Source organism: Phytophthora cinnamomi (genome assembly GCF_018691715.1).
Source record: "Phytophthora cinnamomi strain GKB4 chromosome Unknown Contig60, whole genome shotgun sequence".
Lineage (NCBI taxonomy): Eukaryota > Oomycota > Peronosporomycetes > Peronosporales > Peronosporaceae > Phytophthora > Phytophthora cinnamomi.
In genome coordinates, this window is record NW_027150993.1 from 920,381 (window position 1) to 941,368 (window position 20,988).

General features: G+C 53.8%; 2 protein-coding genes across 2 annotated transcripts; both read right to left on the reverse strand.

Moving 5' to 3' along the window:
* Positions 1 to 23: 23 nt before the first annotated feature.
* Positions 24 to 1,133, reverse strand: IUM83_14123 (uncharacterized protein; the record flags this gene model as incomplete). Its single annotated transcript, XM_067938848.1, has 1 exon — positions 24 to 1,133. One exon carries the CDS (start codon positions 1,131 to 1,133, stop codon positions 24 to 26), a length of 1,110 nt encoding a protein of 369 aa, XP_067787431.1.
* A 15,240-nt stretch (positions 1,134 to 16,373) lies between these two features.
* On the reverse strand, positions 16,374 to 17,132 carry IUM83_14124 (necrosis inducing-like protein NPP1 type; the record flags this gene model as incomplete). Its single annotated transcript, XM_067938849.1, has 1 exon — positions 16,374 to 17,132. The coding sequence occupies one exon, from the start codon at positions 17,130 to 17,132 to the stop codon at positions 16,374 to 16,376; it is 759 nt and encodes a 252-aa protein (XP_067787557.1).
* Positions 17,133 to 20,988: the final 3,856 nt, after the last annotated feature.

Genomic DNA, 20,988 nt, shown 5'->3' on the forward strand with positions numbered 1-20,988 from the left:
TCGGCTGGATGCAATCTGAGCCATCAGTGGATGCCCTGCGGATTATACTCCAGTCCTTGGCCTTCGTCGCGGCGTACCGTCGACTCAGCGGTCTCCAGTCGTGGTCCGGCTGCCTCTGGAGTCATGGCTTCATCGTCAGTCGTCGTCACCCCCGTCGAGTCGCCGGCAGTAGCGTCGAGTCGTCGGTGATGTTCTTTCGTTATCCATTCTGAGCCATCCGTCACCGACGAGTCGTCTACACTGTCACGTTCACTGTTGACGAGTGGTTTCTCGCCCGAATCTTCGTCAGGTCGCTGCAGGATACCTTTAGGCGTCGGGTAACTCGGTCGTTCCACCGCTGGCGGCCGCTTGGCCAACCAGTGTTGGTAGAGTTCAGCCTCCCAGTTGAGTAGTGCTTTGTCCCGTGCGGCAGCGTATGCGAGCACCTGCCACTCCTTGTACTTTGCGGAATCCAGCCGCACGTAGCCTTCAGTCTTCGGTAGCGGCCCCATCGAAACCCAGACTATCACCGGGAAGTGCGCACAGCAGCTCGCCAGCCGATCCGTGGCGTTGGTCAGTCGAATCCTAACCGGACGTCCCCTGTAGACCTTGGTGACAGTCGGGATAAACGTCTCCGTTCGGCGAATCCACGGCACGTGAGTCGTCGGCTCGGGTTGTCGCCGCTGTAGCTTGAACTCGTCCCATTCGTGGCCCGGTATTTGCATTGGTTCCGTCGGACCGTACGTGACGTGGCTTCCTTCGGCCTCGTCCATCATGTTTTGAGTCTTGATCAGCGGGATCATTACTTCGTCGGGAAGCTTGGCCGTCGCGTTTAGGAGGTCCAGTCGGATACCGGCCGGGATCATAAAGTCGGTACCAAGCACCACTTCTACCCCAGCGCAGTGATCAATTATCCAGACTTCAAAACCATAAACGCGCTCCCATCCAAGGGTGACTTTCACCTTCGCTCGGCGAGTCGTCATCATCTTGCCCTTGGTGATCCCTTGTACATCCATGCAACGTCCATGCCCCACTACTTCGCGGAGTTTCAGTCGCTTGGCAAGTTTCTCCGAGATGACACTGACGTTTGCCCCAGTGTCCAGCAATATCCTCGTGCGCGAGTCGTCCACGGATCCGTTCACCAGTGTCCGCATCCTTACGCGCTTGTCAAATTTCTGCACCGACCACCATCCCATCCGTTCTCCGGCTAAGAGTCGTACTTCCGGGGCGAGTCGTCGGCGTGAGTGTTTCTGCACTGCACCTGTCAGCCAGTCTTCGGCAGTATCTCCAATCTCTTCCTTGTCGTCTTCTTCACATAATACACCTCCACCGAGGCAGTCGCCTCTCTCCTTTTCCAGTGCCGTCGTTTTCATGTCGTTATCTTGTTCAGTCTTCGTCCATTCGCACCCGCCCACGAATGCAAAAATGCATTCTGCTTCAATTGCGGGCTCGGCTAAATGTGGCAGCCCGATTGGGACCAACCCAGTCGTAGTTGGCGGGCTGCCTAGTTTCAATGGTCCGAAAACAGTAGTTCTTGGAGCTCGGGTGTGAGGTCTTTCTTGTCCACCTTGTCCACCTTGGACTTGACGGTCTTGGTGATTTCTTGGAATACTTCACATTTTCCGGCGTCGTGCACTTGTTTGCACAGCTTGCACCGACGTCGGCAGTAGTGCGCCGAGTGATAGAGGCCTCCGCAGGATGCGCACGGCTCATACTGGCGAGGTTTCTCGTCGCGGTAACCGCGGTTCTGGAACCGATTGTCCCGGCCTTGGCTGCGGCCTGCTGTGTCACCTCAGGGTTGTCAGTTGGCGGACCGGGCGTACGTGCCTTCAGCGGCAACTCGGCGATCGTTGTCATTGGCTACCGCAAGGTAGTTGTCGCTTCCATCTGACGAATAGCTATCACCCCAGTCTTCGCCGCAACGCTGTGAGTCGTCGCTGTCGTGTTCACTTCCATCTTCGCTGTTGCTGTCGCCATTATATCTATGGCGTTGTTGCTGCAGCTCGCTCCAAGTGTCCCGCGTGTCCCGTCCATGAAGTTCGGCGACGATGTCGGCGACAGATGCTTCAGCTAGGCTCACGTGAGGCATGTTGCGCGATTCATCGCGACGACGCTCATAATCTCGTTCGCGTCGGTCACGGCGGTTGTAAGCATCTCGCGAGTCATCGCGACGGCGGTCATCACGTCGGCGGGTGTCTTCCGAGCGCTCGTGGCGGTGCGAGTCATCGAGACACCTGTCATTACGTCGTCGGGAGGCATCCCGAGCTCGAGAGTGATGCAGCGGTGACTCGCGGGACGAATTGCGCTCGTCAATCTTCAATATCTCTTGGATCATCTCTTCCAACTCATGTATATCTGATATGCGCAGGTGGCACAGGCGCCGTTCGAGTCCTCGGTCACCGCAAGTCGCGAGGAACCGCTTGGCGTGGTCGCGTGCTTTGCGGCCGTTGCTCTCAAACCGAATTCCGGCGTTCCTGGCATAGCCATTGAGCCGGTTTAGGTAGTCGCAAACTTGTTCCTTGTCTTCGCACTTGGCTGAGTAGTAGCGAGTCTCCGCTGACTGGCTGAACTGGGAGCAATAGTATTTGATGATGGCCTCACTTAGGAGGCTCCACGTTCGCTTGGTCTTCTTGGGCAGTTGTCGGTACCAATGTAGACCGCCGTCCCGAAGACTCAGCTCGAAAGGTATGCGCCATTCGTTGGGCGATGCTCGCGTTCCTTTCATCTCGTAGACAAAGGCGCGAAGCCATTGCATCGAGTTCTCGCTCTTGTTCCTGGTGCCCGAGAACGCCTTGATCTGCCCGAGTGGGCGATGCGTTGCCACCTCGATCCTCGGAGTCGCGTTAAGCAACTCGGATTCGGTCACCTCACGGATTTGGCGCAGGTATTCGCCCATCTGCGCTCCTCCATCACCGGTAAAATCCGCTTCTTCGTCCGACGAGTCGTCAGTGGGCTCGTAGCGGCGGATACGGCTCCGTCCTGAACTGCTTTTCGTGCTCCTGGCCGATTTTGAGTCATCGGTGGTGCGTCCGGCGCGGTCTGAGTAGCCCGTAGTTGGTGGAGTCTCCACGTGGGAGTCTTGAAAGTACGGGGATCGCTCCCCTGACGCGCTGAACACCCCTCCGGTGGGTTTTCGGCTGGGGTTTTCGCGGATTGCCCTCTTCGGAGTCGTCAGCAGCGGTACGCTAGCCGGGTCGACCACTTCGCGAGCCGCACGAGTCTTCCGCGAGTCGTCCAGTGTAGTGGGTCTAACTTGACTCACTACTTTAGCTTACACGTTGCGCAACGTGTATGAGGAAGCGTAAGTACTTAGTAATTACTTAGGTTAATTATATTTGAATACACAAATATAAGTTAAGTAAGAAAGGATTCCAAGTGACTTTGATTAGGTAAAATGAGAACTGTATTGTTTGTAAATTGATCTTCCTCTAAAAGCTGCTAAAACTGTTTATCATCTATGAAAGGGTTGGCAGCGGCTGGCTGTCAGAGCCCCGCTAATATGCATGTCTCTGATTGGTAGAAAGATGCTGCTTTCTACCAATAGGATCTTTTGGGTATGTGTGGACCACTCACTGTGGTGGTCCACTTCAATGTATCCATCGGTGTGTCTTACACCAATGTGAGGAAGTATCCAAAACGTTTAACAGATAACCTATCTGTTAAATTCACAAGTGGCTTGCAGCCACTTGTACGTGTAACCCGTTACACCATCCCCCCTATAAGGTTAGACGCGCGGGGTCCCCGCACGTCAATCTTTGGAATTGACCATTCGTCAATTCTCCGCGTTTGGAGAAGAAATCCGCGCTCATTCAACGATGAGCGCGCCTCAGAAGAAGTCCGCAAAGTCGATGGGGAGTCATCTCTCCATCGACGACTACTTCGAACGCCAGAAGGCAAAGTACGGTGTCGTCGTCGAAGTCGACGACGACGATGAAGACATGGAGGGCGAGGAGGACTCGCCCTCAAAGCGTAAAGACTCAGTGTCGAGCGAATCGCTCGACCCTCACGCCAAGAACGTTCGCCCGCGTGAAGGGGACGAATCGGACGCTTCGAGTTCGAAGCGTTCGCGTACTGAGAGTGATACCCCACTCGCTTCAGCTGGGGCTCTCAGTACTCCGCGCGCTGCTGCTGCAGCGCGTGATGTTAAAGCTCAAGGCTCTCCGCGCGCTGCGCCTGCAGCGCGCGATCCATGGATGCCGTCCGCGTCCGAGATCGCGGACCGGTTTGGGAACTCGGTACCTCCGAATGAGGTGCCGCTGTACGTATGCAGCGCCATCAAAGATGACGCTGTGGCTGCCGAGCTGCACTTTGATGCGGAAACGCATCAAAGGCGCGATACTACATCGGACTCTTTCATGAGCTCCGATGGTTTCAAAGCAAGAAGACCTCTTCTCGCAGCAAAGTGCCCGAATGGCAGGCACTTTGTCAAAGCTGGAACGCCTTTGTTGAGAACTTCAACAAGAGGCCGAGTGCTTACCGTGATCGGATTAAGCAAGCGCGTGATCGCTTCGAGACGTACTCGAAGCGTGGAAAGCTGGAGCAACTTCATGTTGCTGCTGAGGAGGCAAATGTGCCGTGCGCTGTGCCCGAGGGCTTTCAGTGCACGAAGTGCTTTCAGGCGCGGTCCGCTTGAGCGACCGCGACCTGAACGGGTACACGTCGTTCCGTGTGCCCGAGAGTCTCAAGAGCTCCGTGCTAAGTTCTTAGCACGTGAGGGTTCGGGCGCTAGCGATGATCGCAGCGCTCGTGTTACTCCCGCTGCGCCAGCGCGTACTGCTCTTCGTACGCCCTCACCATTTCCGGAACGTCCTCCAGCAAGACGTTCCGCGGCTCCCATGTATCTCGATGGGGAGGAAATCCTCTCCAACGAATACGAAAACGAGCCCCTTGAGGGTTCGTTTTCGGGATACTATGGTCAACAATCCGCTCAACAATCCAGCGGGTTGAGCCGCGGGCGTCACGGATCGGCGGTGGCGGGGGTGGGAACACGCCCCGGGTATGATCAGCCCCGGGCTGATCAGTATGCGCCTCTCCACGACCGGGTGACCGTCGGGGAGCGTCTGTAGAGCGCTGAGTTCGCCGCCCTGAAACAGGAGCTGGCGAACCGGAAGGCCCAAGTCGCGGCGGTCTCGCAGACCGCCTCGAATATCCAGGTCGAGCTGGGGACCCAGATGAAGGGGTTGCTCCAGCGCGTCCGCGCGCTGGAGGAGAGGTTGCTCGTCGCCGAGGCCAAGTCCTCCGCTTCTGCCTCGGCTCCTGCCGAGGCTTCGGGTCAGCCGAGCTAGATGGCTCATGCTGCAGGTATGGCTTCAGCCGTCCGACGTAAAAGGTCGGATGGAGGCGCATGCTAGACGGTATGTCTAGCGTGTATGCGTTGCCGTGCCGTGCTAACACAGTGAACGGCCCGATGAAGAGCGGAGCAAGCTTGCTTGCTCCGAAATCCGAAACTGCATGTCTAGGCAGGTTTTGAGTTGCTAACAAAACTAATGAACCAACTTTAAATTCATTTGTGTTGCCTCTGCCCGCATTGTCTGCGTTCAGCTTCTGTTGATCAACAGAAGCTGCTATTGTGTCTTGGACAAACCGAATCACGGCTTGTCTTTTGGTGATGAAACTGATTGCATCCGAGCTGAAGTCATTCAGCTCGCTCTCCGCTAGAGGCCCGGCCTCTGCGTGGTTCTTTGCGGTGTCTGCACCCTGCGCAGACCCGTGGTCGTTGGCCATGTTGTTGGGGGGAGTCTGCGCCCTGCGCAGACTCATGTGGTTTGTCCATTGTTGCAGCTGACACTGTGCAAGTGTCAGCGGTTTTCTGCGGCTGCTGTATTGCAGTCGTAGATCCTCCCCCACTTAAAGTGGGAGCCATCACTCCGAGTAAACTCGGTAGACGTGGATGCCGCATGGCATTCACGTAGAACGGTGTATGCCCTGTCGAGGCATGCACTGAGTTATTGATGGCAAACTCTGCCATCGGTAAGCACTCGCTCCAGTAGTGGAACGAGTGAGCGTAGCTCTTCAACATATCGACGAGCACGCGATTCACGCGCTCGGTTTGGCCGTCCGTCTGCGGATGATCCGCAGTCGACATGGAAAGCTGGCTCCCAAGAAGTGTAAACACTTCTTGCCACAGGTGCGCTGTGAAGCGCGGGTCTCTGTCCGACACGATGTCGGACGGCATGCCATGGTGTTTGAACACCATGTCGACGAGCAGACGGGCCGTCTGCTTCGCGGTCACCTCTGCTGGCACCGCAGCAAGATGTACCATCTTGCTGAAACGGTCTACAAAGACCACAACACCGGTATTCCCTCCGCTGTCCGGGGAAGACCAAAGATGAAGTCCAAAGACATGGACTTCCAACACTCCAACGGAGTCGGTAGTGGTTGTAAAGGAGCCTGCGCGAATGGCGCAGGCTTTACGCGTTGGCATACCTCGCAAGCACGGATGTACTTGCGCACCCACTTATACTGGTGGTGCCAGTAGAAGTCGCGCGTGAGAAGGACGTATGTCTTCTCACGTCCGAGATGTCCCGCAGTCGGGGCATCGTGATACTCGTACATGATCCTGAGTCGCAGGTCATGGTCATTTGGCACGACAACGCGATCCGCGTTGTCGTCGACTGCATTGTAAAGCAGTAGTCCGTCGTGCACACGAAAGCGGTGTGCACGCGCACGAAGGTGTTTGGGCAACTTCTGACGAGCCTTGTCAGAAGGTGTTGTGCCATAGGCCAACAAGAACTTCGCGTCCGCGTCGTGCGCGTACGCGGCCTTCACATCATCCAACAGAGATGATGTGGGTTTGCTCGATCGTATGGCGTCAATGGCATTGACGTCAACAGCTTCTGCATAGTCCGGCCGACGTGATAACGCGTCGGCCACCACGTTCAATCTTCCGGGTTTGTATTCGACCCGGAAGTTATACTCCGCAAAGAATGAGAGCCATCTCGCCATTCTTTGTGAAATGTGTGGCGACTTCACTGCGGTGCGCAGTGAAGCATGGTCGGTGTAGACCACAAATGGTCTACTCCCAAGCAAGTACACTCGGAACTTTGCGAGTGCATACTTCATGGCAAGGAGTTCCTTGTCATGCACCGGATAGTTGCGCTCAGCTGGCTTCAGCTGACGCGATTGGTAGACGACACGATCACGGCCCTCGTGATCGTGCTGCATCAACGCGCATCCGATCGCGAAATCGGATGCGTCACACACTACGTGAAATGGGCGATCTTGGTCAGCCACTGCCAAGATCGGCGCCTCAGTCAAGCCCCGCTTGACTGTATCGAATGCCTTTTGGCAATCGGGTGTCCAATTCCACACAGCTTCTTTCTTAAGAAGCTGTGACAGCGGGCGGATCTTGCCCGCATAGTCCTCCACGTACTTGCACAAGTACGTGGCCAAGCCAAGGAACTGCCTCAGTTCCTTGACACTTGAAGGCGTTGGCCATTCGTTAATCACTCTGACCTTTTCTGGGTCAGGGCGGACACCATTCTTCCCTACGAGACACCCGAGGACGGGTATCTCGCTCGCCCCGAAGATACACTTCTTCAGGTTCGCGTAGAGCTTATGCTTTCGCATAAGCTCAAGTAGCTTCCGGAGATGCACCCTGTGCATCTCTACGTCGGTCTTCCGTCCACAGCCCGGCTGTGGATGAATACATCATCGAAGTAGCTCGGTGCGAAGTCGCGCACCGAGCGCAACAAGTGCGTCACGCACCTGTTGAAAGTCGCAGGGGCATTCTTAAGCCCCTGTGGCATTACTAGCCATTCCCAGAGCATGCCGCTTGGCGTGCTCACTGCCGTGAGAGGGATATCGCTCTCACGCATTAGGATTTGATAAAATCCATCTCGCAAGTCGAGAGCACTGTAAACGGTGCTCCCGGCCATCGAATCGATGATAACATCTTTTCGTGGTATCGGCGTCTGCGCCGGTACCGTCGCATCGTTCAGCTTGTTGTAGGCATGAACGATGCGCCATCCGCCCTGTGGCTTCTTGACACAGAACGTCGGAGCACTGTGCGGGGACTTTGATTCCCGCACTTGTCCTGCTTTACGACGACTTTCAAAGAAGTCGTCGATCGCTTTCACTTGCTCTCGCGGCAGTGGCCACTGCCGCGTGACACAGTACTTCGTGCCCGGCACGAGATCAATCTCGTGCTGAATGCCCTTATCCTGCGGAAGCTCCGCAGGAATCTCTTCCGGGAGTACGTCTTTGTACTCCCTCAACAATTCGTAATAGGGACTCGACTTCAGCGAGTCCCAACCTTATTCCTCGAAGCGCTCTCGCTTTGTCTTCGCACTGAGAGTGTCTTCACTCTCAGTGGTACTTCCCATGAAGAGCTGCCTCAGCTCTTCGCTCTCGCTCGCCGTTCTTTTGCTGTCCGAAAGAACGCAAACTTGTTCGATGCGTCCATCGTGCAAGTCGCGCGTGAAGCGCTTCCAGCTCATGGCTGGAAGCGAAGTCAACTCCGACGCCGTCGTCGGAGGACTAGCGAGTTCCATGTCACGATACTGGAATCCAGTATCGGTGCGCGTCAAGACGCTTAGCGTCTTGACATTCGGCGTCACCGCCGCAGTCTGCCCAGCAGACTGCTCTTGTTGCGTCTCGGTCCCGGACCGAGACTTGCGCAGCGTTTTCCGCTTGCGCCGTCTTCTTGTTGTGCTGAGCCCGGCTCCGCACAGTTGTTCTTCTTGTCCAGGCCCGGCCGTGGACAGTCGTTCGCCGGCGGACCCTGTCCGCGGGCGCGCGGTATCAAGCCCGGCTTGACCGCATTTTCCTTCGTGCAGCCCGGCTGCACGGTAATGTGTCCCTTCGTCGGCAGACCCTGTCTGCGGGCGCGCGATATCAAGCCCGGCTTGATCGCATGGCGCTTCGTCGTGCAGCCCGGCTGCACGACAGCATACAAATTGCGTCAGTGCGGTACGTTTGCAACCGTCCGCACTGTTTGCAGCGTCAACTCCCGGAGTTGACACGCCTTCGACACCTCGACGCCATTCATTGGCGGAGCCCCTCATGACTGAGGGTGCGTCGGCTCCCGGAGCCGACGCGTCGTTGTCGACCTGACCGCTTCGGGTCAGGGACTGCGCTTGAACGTGGGTGTTGGTTCCCGGAACCAACATATCTTTTTCTTCTGACGTCGGCAGCATTGCCGACGTGGGTCTCACTTGTGCGCGCCCTCGCGCACTTCTTGGGCACTCCGGGACAGCAGCATAAAGCGCTGTCTCGACTGGTGAGCCGCGCGCACCTGCTGGTGCGCGCGCTGCGGTAACAGGGCCATCGCTCTCTGTTCCGCTGTCGCGTCCGAAGCGCACGAGCGTGCGCTTCTTCCAGTCTATCACCGGATCATGCCGTGCAAGCCACGGCATGCCCATTACCACGTCGAACTTATCGTCCAGGTCCAGGACGATAAAGTGTTCGACAAACACTCGTTGTTTGTACGAGAAGCGCACGTTCACGACGCGCTTCTCGGTCTTCACGATGGCACCTGTTGCCAGTCGTACCTCCAGAAGACTTCGAGGTGTATCTACCTCCTCGAAGTCAAGACTCGGCAGGCTTCGTAGTCGAACAAAGTTGTTCGACGCGCCTGAATCTATCAATGCTCGAAGAGAGTCACTCGCTCTCTTCGAGTAAACCTCAAGATGACTAGGTTTGGCCGGTCATCTTGTTTCTTGCAGTGAGCTGGTCTCACTGGGGCTGCAGTCCTCAGTGTCGCGTGTCCGATGTCGGCACGCGCGACTGCATTACCAGTAGGGCGCCCCGCGCCTACTGGATGTTCGCGTTTTTTGTTGGTCCGCGGCGATGCCTAGCATCGCCACGACGGCCACCTTCAGGGGGCATGGGAGCTGTACACTCCCGTGCAAAGTGACCGATCCTTCCGCAGCGGAAGCATCGCACGTTACCTCCCTGCTGCTGGTAACCAGCAGTTGTTGCGCTCGAGAGGTCCATTGGCTCCGGACCTCCCGTCCTCGCTACCGGGCGCGGTTGCGGCCTCGGTACGTTTACATGGAGTTTAGCCTGCCGCAGGCTAAACTCTTCTTGCATGGCAAGAGTGATTGCAGCTTCGAGAGTACTCGGGTACTCTCGGAAGAGATAGGTCTTCACAGGCCCATCTCTCAGTCCCTTCATGAACGTGACGACTTTAGTCGCCTCGTCTATCGGGTTAGTCACGATATTTGATACCAAATATCGTGCGCGCTGCGCGTAAGCATGGACGTCATGCTTACCCTGCTGAAGGTCGAGGAACTCCGCCCTCGACCGGAACTCGTTTGCGGGGCTCAAACGCTTGTTTGAGCTCCTCTTTAACACTTCGTACGTGCTGAAGCACGTAGGATCAGAGAGTCGGCGTCCATACGCCCAACTCCTTGCGCGTCCGCCAAGGCAGGACATGGCGAACGCGACCTTCGACAGCGGGTCGACGATGCGTCGAGCCGCTATGGCTGTGTCGAGTTCGACAAGCCATCGGAGGAGAGGCTCGCCCTCTCTTCCCACGTAATTGCTTACGCTCAACTTTAATGGTTGAGCACGCGGTGTCGTCCCTGACGACGCCGTCACTGAGAAGCAGCGTCACGCTGCTCCTTCATGATGAATCCCAGAGCAACACCATGTTGCTCCGTCGGCGATAGCGTACGCAGCATTGTAGCTATCGCCGCTTCTCCAATGACTGTTGACAGTCGTTGGAGGGCCTCCCACTCTGGGTCAGACAGGTGGGGGCAGTCAGCGCGTGCAACATGCGTTGCAGGCGTGTTGGAGCTCTCCATGGGCACCTCCGTGCTCATGTGGTTCTCGGCTCCGCGTTCGTACACCGCGTACGAACGTCAAGCAGTCGGTCGTTGGACGGACTACAAAGTGCTACCAGGTGTAGTGGGTCTAACTTGACTCACTACTTTAGCTTACACGTTGCGCAACGTGTATGAGGAAGCGTAAGTACTTAGTAATTACTTAGGTTAATTATATTTGAATACACAAATATAAGTTAAGTAAGAAAGGATTCCAAGTGACTTTGATTAGGTAAAATGAGAACTGTATTGTTTGTAAATTGATCTTCCTCTAAAAGCTGCTAAAACTGTTTATCATCTATGAAAGGGTTGGCAGCGGCTGGCTGTCAGAGCCCCGCTAATATGCATGTCTCTGATTGGTAGAAAGATGCTGCTTTCTACCAATAGGATCTTTTGGGTATGTGTGGACCACTCACTGTGGTGGTCCACTTCAATGTATCCATCGGTGTGCCTTACACCAATGTGAGGAAGTATCCAAAACGTTTAACAGATAACCTATCTGTTAAATTCACAAGTGGCTTGCAGCCACTTGTACGTGTAACCCCGTTACATCCAGAGTGAACGAGTTCACACCAAGGCTGTGCGGAGTCGCTTCTTCCATTTCTAGAGAAACCGCGCCTGCTTCGGCCGGCACCCAGCATTCCAGAGTCGACGGCGAAGGGGTCTCCAGAGGCCGAAGCCCCAACGCTTTCAGAAATTGCTCGGTTTCCTTCACCACTTGTTCGATTGTTACGGAACTCACTGGGCGAGCCAACTCGTGACACAAATCGGCCCAAACCACTTGGCGAGTCATCGTTGGCTCGAATAGCTCACCCCAGTCGCTCTTCTTCATCTCTTCGTAGAGTCGACCGAGAACCTTGTTGGCCGCCGGCATGTCACCGTTGAGTGGCGGTCGGTTGCCGGAGGTTTGATTGGTCACTTGAGTCGTCGGGACCGGTGACCCTGAGTCGTCGGCACCGTTCTCAAAGTCTTCGAAGTCGTCATACGCTGGCCCTACGCCATCCACATCATCCAGTTCGTCCGCGAGGTTGCGCGTCACGGAGCGCGCGTCATCGTCAAGCTCAACCGCGAGGTTTCGCGACAACGAACGCGTGCCCGCGCTGTGTCCCGCAGACAGCACTGCATCTTCCGGAGTCTCGGGTGTCACCACCACTGGCGCAGGCGCCTTCTCCACCAGGTAATCGTCGTAGTCTTCATCCATTTCTTCGTCCTTCGCGTCGGATCCAGTCATCGAGTAGTCGAAGCTGACGGTCCGCTCAGCAATCGGGTCGAGGTGCGGCGTGACCAGGGCCGCAGTCAAGTCGTCGCCACGCGTTCCGCCAGTCTTCATTGGAGTTGCTGGTACCGCTGAACGTGATCCTTTCGCCATTGTCTTCTTTCCTCGTCTTTTTTCTTCTTCTTCTTCTTGTTCTTGTTCTTCTTCTTCTTGGTTGCTCGTAAAGTCGATCGACCTGCAGTAGCACGAAACACAGAAGGTCACACCAATCCCGGGTCGCGGCACCAGTTGTCGCGTAGGAACACGCGTTAAATTATATATGGCACACTTTCCCCACCAACAACACCCACCGAGTCACCGAAGACTCAATGGGGTTGTTAGGGTTAGAACCTGAAGGCCCAGGAACTTTCCCTTGCACCGGGTTGATGTTTTCTCTGTGTACCGAACTTCCGCTAGTCGACCGACGGAAGACTCAGCGTCACTAGCCACGAGCAAATGCTAGCACTCTCTCACACACAAAATATACCTCGCAGGCCCTCAGAAGGAAGGGTCCCGGCCTGTTACGGCGTGATACGAGGGTGCCGGAGCTATACTCCGGCGGGAAGAAATAAATGGAGTGCGATCTCGCTCCTCCAGTTCCTGGCGACGACTCGTCGCTACCAATACACCTGCCACTAACTCTTGGCCCTGCCAGGGATGAACACACGCTACACCAGTAGATGTGCCCACCGACAGTCATAATCCTACCTACCAGGTTTACCTTGAGCTGCAGGTCGTTCACTGCAGGCACCGGTGTCGCCCTTGCGTGGTTGGGAGGAAAAGCTGTTCTGTTATTGTTGCCCGAAGGCTTATCTTGTCTTCTCTTAAGTTTCCTATCGCTCCATACAAATATCAAGTATAAACGCGTCCGTTTTTGGACCGCCAGTTGTAACTCACGACTCTTCGGCGCTTTCTCTGCGACGTGGCGGCGTTACCGACGACTCAAACGGCCGCTGAAACGCCACCGACGACTGGGGACAGGCGCCGATGACTCATAAGTTCGGATCTTGCCAGTAGGTTCGCTCCGCACTTAACGAGCTGCAACCACCCACGCTTGACTTGGGACCGTTGACGAGTCATCGCCATCGGCCTATTTAGGCCAATCAGCGATCGAGGAGTTTGGTCCAATGACTGGCGATGGGTTGTGACTTGCCAGTTGGCGCCGGTGCTTCGAGTCTTCTTCGCCCCTCGTCTCGCCTTTGGGTTTTGGCTTCAGCTTCATTTCCCGATACTACACACGCGTCTAGAGCACCTCTTGAACGCACAGGCTCCGGATCATGTACTCAGCTCCCCAGAGCTGAGCGCAACCGTATGCTGGAACTTGGACTTGAACAATATCGGACCATTCCCGATCCTCACCATGACGCCCGACACCGAACGCCTGTCATCAATGTTGCTTCCCCAATCGGCGTCCGTGAACGCTTCAACTGTGACGCTGCCATCGCCGCGTTGGTACAAAATACGTGCCCCCGCGTTGTCTTCAAGTAGCGTAGCACCCGAATAGCAGCTCTCCAATGCTGCCGACCGGGGTTCTCCAGGAACCGTGACAGCTGCATCACCACATAAGCGATGTCCGGTCTGGTGCATGTCATGACGTACAGTAGACACCCGATGAGGGAACGGTACGGTCGCGACCGCATTTCAGCTCGCTCCTTGACCGTTTCAGGGGACTGTGTCTTCGTCAACGTTCCTGACACGCACGGGTTGTCCGGAGGCTTATCGTTCTGCTGACCGAAGCGTTCCACAACGTCGTCAATGTACCTTGTTTGCCTGGTCATGGGCGTTCCAGCAGTCTTGTCGTGATCAATTTCCATACCCAAGATGAACTTCGCCGTACCCAGCTCCTTCATCTTAAATGCGTTCTTCAGCGCATCCTTCACTTCACGTGTCTCATTGCTCGTCTTCGCAGCGATTATCATGTCGTCAACGTACAAACACACGTAGACGTGACCGTACTTGGAACGCTTGACGTAGACACACTGATCCGCTCCACAGCTCTTGAAACCGTTCTTCAAGAACGCATGATGCATGGTCTTATTACACGCGCTTGGCGCTTGCTTCAAACCGTAGATGACTTTGTTCAGCACGCATACGTTGTTAATCACCGTTGTCAATTCCAAGTGGTACTTCCATGTACACACGGTCCGTCAGGTCACTGTTCAGGAACGCTGTATCCGCGTCCAACTGTTCCATCACGTAGACATCTGCCTCCCATACAGCCAAAACGACTCTAATCGAGTTAATATTCGCGACCGGGGAGTACGTCTCGAAGAAGTCAACTCCGTACTTCCGCTTGAACCCCCTCGTGACCAACCGTGCCGTGTAACGAATCACGCGACCGTTCTCGTCACGCTTCTTTGAGAATACCCATCGACTCCCGATGGTACGCTTATCCGTTCCACGTGCCACGTTCCGTTCCGTTTATGAGAGAGCGACTCAGCGTCCATTGCATACCTCCATGCAGCAGCTTCAACACTAGCAATTGCCTGTGCGTACGTTTCTGGAAGATCCGTTGCTACCGTAATCCTTGCCGCGAACGCCATGACTGCTTCCGCGATGAAACCGTCCTCATCGATCCTCGGACGCTTCGGACATGGCGGTCCATCGCTATCTTCCGACTTCCGCTCCTCGTCATCTTCATCATCGTTCCCCAAGAGAAACACCGGTTCCTGCGATCTCCTCGACCGTACCGGCTCGGGGTGAAATACCAAGCGGTCGTCCTGGAACGCTTGCAGTGGAGGACAGTACGCAGCCAACTCCAAACCTGTAGCCGAGCGTTCTGTGTTGGTGGAACAGATAATCAGGTGCACCGTCGTGCTCACAGCTTCTGCCCACCATTCTGTCGACACGCCCTTGTAGTGCAGCATGCTGCGTGCCTTTTCAATGATCGTCTGGTTCATGCGATCCGCAACACCGTTCTGCTACGGGCTGTAGGGCACAGTTCGCTGGTGCATGATACCGTTCCGACGACACAGCTCCGTGACCGTCTTGTTTACGAACTCCGTTCCATTGTCCGAGAGCAGGCACTTCAAGCGTTCTCCCCACTGGTTTTCGTAGAACGCCTTGAACTCAATCAGCATTCTGGCCACCCCGCTCTTCTTCTTCATGAAGTACGCTACGGCATACCTCGAGTAGTCGTCCACGAACGTGAACACGTACTCCGCACCTTCCTTGGAGACCGTTCTCATCGGCCCCATGACATCCGTGTGGACTAGCTCCAACACACGCGATGTCTTCGTCTTCGACCGTGACGGGAACGGTTTCATAATCTGCTTCCCCTTCATGCATCCACCGAAAAAAGTCTTGACACTACGCCCCACGGTTGGCAAACCTTCGTAGCACGCTGAGTCTCAGCCATAGCGTTCTCACCGGGGTGTCCCATGTGAGCGTGCCAAAGCTCCCACTGACTGTCAGCTCCGGCGTACTCCACGAACCGTGCCGATTCTTGCTCGCAGTCAAGCACGTACGTCTTGCCCACCTTGTTGCCCAACGCGACTGCGCTGGTCTTCCCCCAGATAACACACGAGGAACGCTGAAATTCCACGCTTAGACCACGTTCCGCAAGCTTTCCCACCGACAGCAACGTCTGTCGAGTCGAACAGGTCTTCACGGTGCGGAGTCACGTGCGATGACGCCCCGCTATCGATCAACCATCCGATGAAGCGTTCTTCACCCACGGCGAACACTTCGTCGTTTGCAGCTCCGCCGTTCTTGCGGTGAGCGTCCTTGCGGCGGTTAACCTATTGAGGAAAGCTTGTGATGTGGCGGCAAATGCCGAAGTGAGTTGATTGAAGGTACCAAAGCTGGCCTACTTGTCCTTCTCAACTCTACTCCCCTCTTGTCCTTCTTATGGTCCTTTCGCGTGGGCTTGTGCAAACACCGCTTCCTGCTCCCTCGAACCAACCAAGCCGACCATTCCATGATCGGCCAATAGGAAGCGTTCTAGGGCGGTTCAGGGTGAACCGTTTTACACGGTCCGATCCATGGTAGCGGCGCACTTAAACATTATGGCAGCAGAGCCTGGAAGCACACGCGAGACTAGGCTGGGTACATTCCCACCAATATGCATTTATCCACATGCCTAGTGATTTGCATCATTGTTGTCGGCTGATGCATTCATTAACGATCCAACCAAAAAGTGGTCTCACCAAACAATTTTCCGTGATTAAACGTTAATGCGCCACCTTTCGTCATTTTTTCCACCGGCTTTTAATAAGTATAGGGTCTGTAAGCTGTTCGGTCATACCCCTTGGCCCAAAATGGCGCATGTGTTTTGTCTTGACAATGTGACAAGATGACATGCCTTCTCTGCTTAACACTGCCCGAGAGGCCTTGGAACGCACGTGTCTCGGCAGTGGCACTTTTTCGATAAGCTAGAAGAACGGACGAGCCGACTCGAGATTTGGTTTGAAGGCTTTTTCGATGAAGGGGGGTGCGAAGTCTGCATTGCTTAGGCCGCTTCGCGCCTCCTCCGTCAACTGGTCCCACATAATGAGATCTTGGAATTCGCCTTGACCCCTCTCTGTAGTCAAGGCTATCCCGGTAGCCTCAGGCCCACGCACGTATGCAAGCATGGGACTCGTCTCGTTGATGTACTCACCAAACGGTGGGTCACACCACCGACGGCCGCATTTTGGCGTACCATTCTTCGTAATCTCATACACTCCGCTATCGCCAATGGTCGACACGGCGAGAATCTTCGGCTTCTCGAAAGCAGGGTTGTCGAGCCACACTACTGCGGCAGACCACTTGTGGCGGAAACCCTTGGAAGCCTCGTAGCCTATCTCCTTGGGGAAATACCACGCATACATGATGGCCCACATATCCTTGTGCCAACCCGATCGGCCATACACTTGCGAGCCCAGAGGTGACCCAGTGCACTCTCCGTTGGCTTTCCCTGTTCCTTTCAGCCCTCCACTCGTATCACCGGCAGCATTGACAGCAGGGTACGGGTGGCACCCCTCAACAGTTTGAAGACTCGGCTTGTACTTGATGGCCACCTTCTCGGACAAGGTGACGGGGTCCGGCTGTGCAAACGGCTGCACCTTGTCGTGGTCGATAACGATAGCCTCCACCAAGCTGAACACTGCAGCAACGGCAGCAGCGCTGAAAAGCAAGGGACGCAGATTCATGGTCTGTTCTGTTGGCGACGAAATTGAAAGTGAGATGAGAGATGCGGTCGTTCACTGCAGCACTGCTGGCACCGCAGACGCAGGAGAGTAGGTACAACCCATTGCTCGCTGGATTTGCGCTTTGGGAAACGCTATGCCAACTGGTTTGCCGCAAATCGGGCCAGGTTCGATGGTTGTGGAGTAGTAAGTACTGTGTTATTATTGTATTCTTGTATTATACATTGTAGATCAATACAGTACGGCAGCCTAGCTTGCTTTTATTCAATAGCGTCTTGCACGTTTTCTACGGTATGAATTAGGAGATCTCTGTGCGGTAGGAGATCTCTGTGCGGTAGGAGATCTCTGTGCGGTAGGAGATCTCTGTGCGGTAGGAGATCTCTGTGCGGTAGGAGATCTCTGTGCGGTAGGAGATCTCTGTGCGGTAGGAGATCTCTGTGAGGTAGGAGATCTCAAATACGGTACGAAGTGCCCGTAGGGATGCAGGGATGCAAGGTGCAGACGTTACTTAATATATTTGATCAAGCATATGCATTGTAGCTTGAACAGTTTCCCAACGTGCATGGTAGTGTATAGCAACTCAATCAGATGAATTCGGAACTCAGTGTACTGAGTGTTTGCCGTCCTGCAGCGTTGGCTAGCAAATCATGCTGGTCCGTCGTGTGACAAACCTTTGATGGTGTTGCAACAACTTGTTGCTAACAACAAGTTGTTGGCGCCTTGTGCTAGGGCGTGCCTTGGTGCTGGGAGGAAGCTACAGGTTACGGAGGGCTTCGTCTTTTGGCTTGCTGAATGGAGATTCTTCGCGACGCAGGCGGATGCGTTGTTTGGCACGCACAAGCGAAATGTCGTCCGAGGAGACACTGGAGTCCAGCGGACTCCTTCTTAAAGAATAGGCGCTTCCACTCTTCGCGTAATTGACCATCGAGGTTTCCTTTCGTGCGCTGGACTCGGAGCCATGGTGGTGGTGGTGATGATGATGATGATGTACGTGTTCGTGAAACCGATGCTCCACCTAGACTCTGTATACTGTACCGGTAGCTAAGTAGCACTGTGCATGCACACTGGCGTTATAACGCATTGCGTTATATATATTCGTTACTTGTATCTAACTCTGACAAACACTAATATTACATGTACTGGTTTCTCAATGTATTTCGAAGCACGTAATTATAAGTTTACGATACGTATTACGGGACGACTTACGGAACGTCTTTAGGAACATCTTACGGGACGTCTTACGGGACGCTACAAGATAAGGTTTACGGGGCGGCCCGTCAACTAACAATTCCATTCAAGAAGGAGTGGTTAGGAAGTGAGTAACGGACAACGCCAAATAGGTACCCCACCGAATTGGGTGTCGTACTGGCCAAAAACGCTTGTGCCGGGATTCGTGTAGCCACTGTTACCCACAAAATGACCCCTCGATTCTTGTCGTTGTAGAGTACCGCATCGCCCCTGTCCTAAGCGAACTGCAATGTATGCAGTTTACGGTACATCTGTTGCCAAGTCTCAGAATTAAATGATAAAAAGTAAAAGTTATAATAATTCTTGGTATTTTGGACCAATCAAAACGTATGGACGCGGCGGGAATTGTAACCAAGCGAGCTTGGACGCGGTGCTCTTTCCCAATTGAGCTACGTGTCCAAGCTCGCTTGGTTACCTTCGCAATTAAGTCTCATCAAAGTAATGTGTTGTATTGTGCATCTAGAAAAACTCATCGATGGAGCTGCTGGAATAATCATCATATCTACAAACCTGTTTTCCTGCTGCAATTTGGGTAGAAGAGTGCAATAGCTTCGTTTACAGAATAGCCAGCAGCCAAGAATTCGAGAAGGCGGCGCTTGTGCGTATAGTCTACTGCAATGCGGGTGTAGCGCTTTGGTTTTTTGCCGGTTCCTGTGTTGGGTGGTCTACCCATAGCACTTTGAACACTGAGACCGAATGGCTGGTGGCAGCCTATAATTAGCTGGTCAACATGGAATTTTAACTACAGACATCCGGTGTCAATACATTGTTTTCATTGGCTAAAATAAAAATTCGCGTAGGACAAAACTTCGCTTAGGACAGGGGCGATGCGGTACTACATTTCACGTCAAACAAGCTTGTTTTGCGATGTATGAGTCTCAGTCAATATTGCCACCAAATCCACCCTTCACTGCACACCAGCAAAATGATATCATAATTGACGCGTGGAGAGAGTAAAGATTTCCTGAGGAGTGATGACTGCATGATCTTAAATGCATCTCTCCGTAATCAAAAGCAAAATCGAGGTTGAGTGTTTAAGACTATGTTCAGGCTACAATTTGCCTTGGACTTCCAGTATGAATGCCATAGCTGCTGCTAATGACTACTACTGGTGTACATGTATTGTGGTTTGCAGATATTTTGTCGCTCGGATTTAGGGCTTAGATCGATCTCTGAGATAAAATAATTCGAAGACATAAAAATGCGAGACGGTAGTAAATCGACGTCCAGGCGTAGGTAAGTCGCACCACCTCTTCCTACTTAACATAACGGGCGCATCGTTGGTTCTCAGGACACCGAGGTAACGTCGCCGACCACTGCTACTCCGGTACGGCTCTGTTGGACGTGTTTAACGGCTCGTTAGCTTTGTCTGTGAGTGCACGTGCGGCTCCTGCAACACTAGGCTTTCCGCTTCTCTGTGGCGCGAGCAGCTCCCCGCCATGTAAGACCACATGTTGATACTACGCTACCATTTTACTTTAGGAAAAGCCATTCGTATGAACTGCTGTAGCTCCTCTAAATAAAATGTAGGGTGGGCTTTCACGTCTTTCGAACACGGGTAACCACGACACTCGGCCAACGCGACGAGCGGTTAGTTCGATCTCCTTCATCAACCACACCATCGGTCAAAAACAACTTGTACCAACGTTGCAGTGTTCGCACGTTAGGCCAAAATATATCGCTAACATACTGCATACAGATTCCATATACATGCATAAGAAAAACAGTCCGTCAACGGTAGTCGAGAGAGTGCATGCTGCACTTGTGCACGATTAAGGTTTTCGGAAACTGCGGTGCTTCGACAGATCGGCAGCGCGATCTGCCGACCACTCGTCAAGTGTCCAGATGTAAGTGTACAATTGCATATGTTATATACATAAAGCGCGGCATTATAATCCGTCACAGCCATCGCGATTTAAAATAAATCGGCCCGAATTGCGTTTTTGGATCGGCAATTCGGCCACAGATAGCGTAAATTGAGATCGATATCGAGGCTGGTGAAAATACATGTAACTTGGTCGAGTTAGTGGCCATATGTTTTTATATCGGGCGCCAGATATTATAACTCGGGCAAAACACAAGGTGAAAACGACAAACGCATTGCAAAGCATAATATAATACATTGGATATATAACAATATATGCAAAGCATAATATAATACATTGGATATATAACGTGTTCATACTGTTTGTTAGTGCATAATAAAACCTGTACCCCCTTTTTCTGTATCCTACAAAATAAGATATATGACAGGACTGATGGTTTGTTGCTTGTTGATTGGAAGTGGTCGGTTTCCTGATGGTTACCAGAAGGAAGGCTGTTTTCCGGGATCAGGAAGCATGTCCGAGCGGAAGAGATGAGCGTCGTATGTTCCCGAGACCTCTACCACGAGAGGTGCTGGAATTTGGTGCAGAGCAGTCAGTTTAGAATTTCCTCGGCAGCTAACATCTTAAGTCTTTTCCAACGGAGCAGTCTACCGCACCATGTCTGCTCCAACGCTACCTCGCAGCACTTTTATTTTGCTCTTTCCCGAAGACGTCAACGGCATCATCAAGTTCCCGGCATACGCCAAGATTAAAAGCTCAAGAGGAATTTCGGCAACAGCGATCAT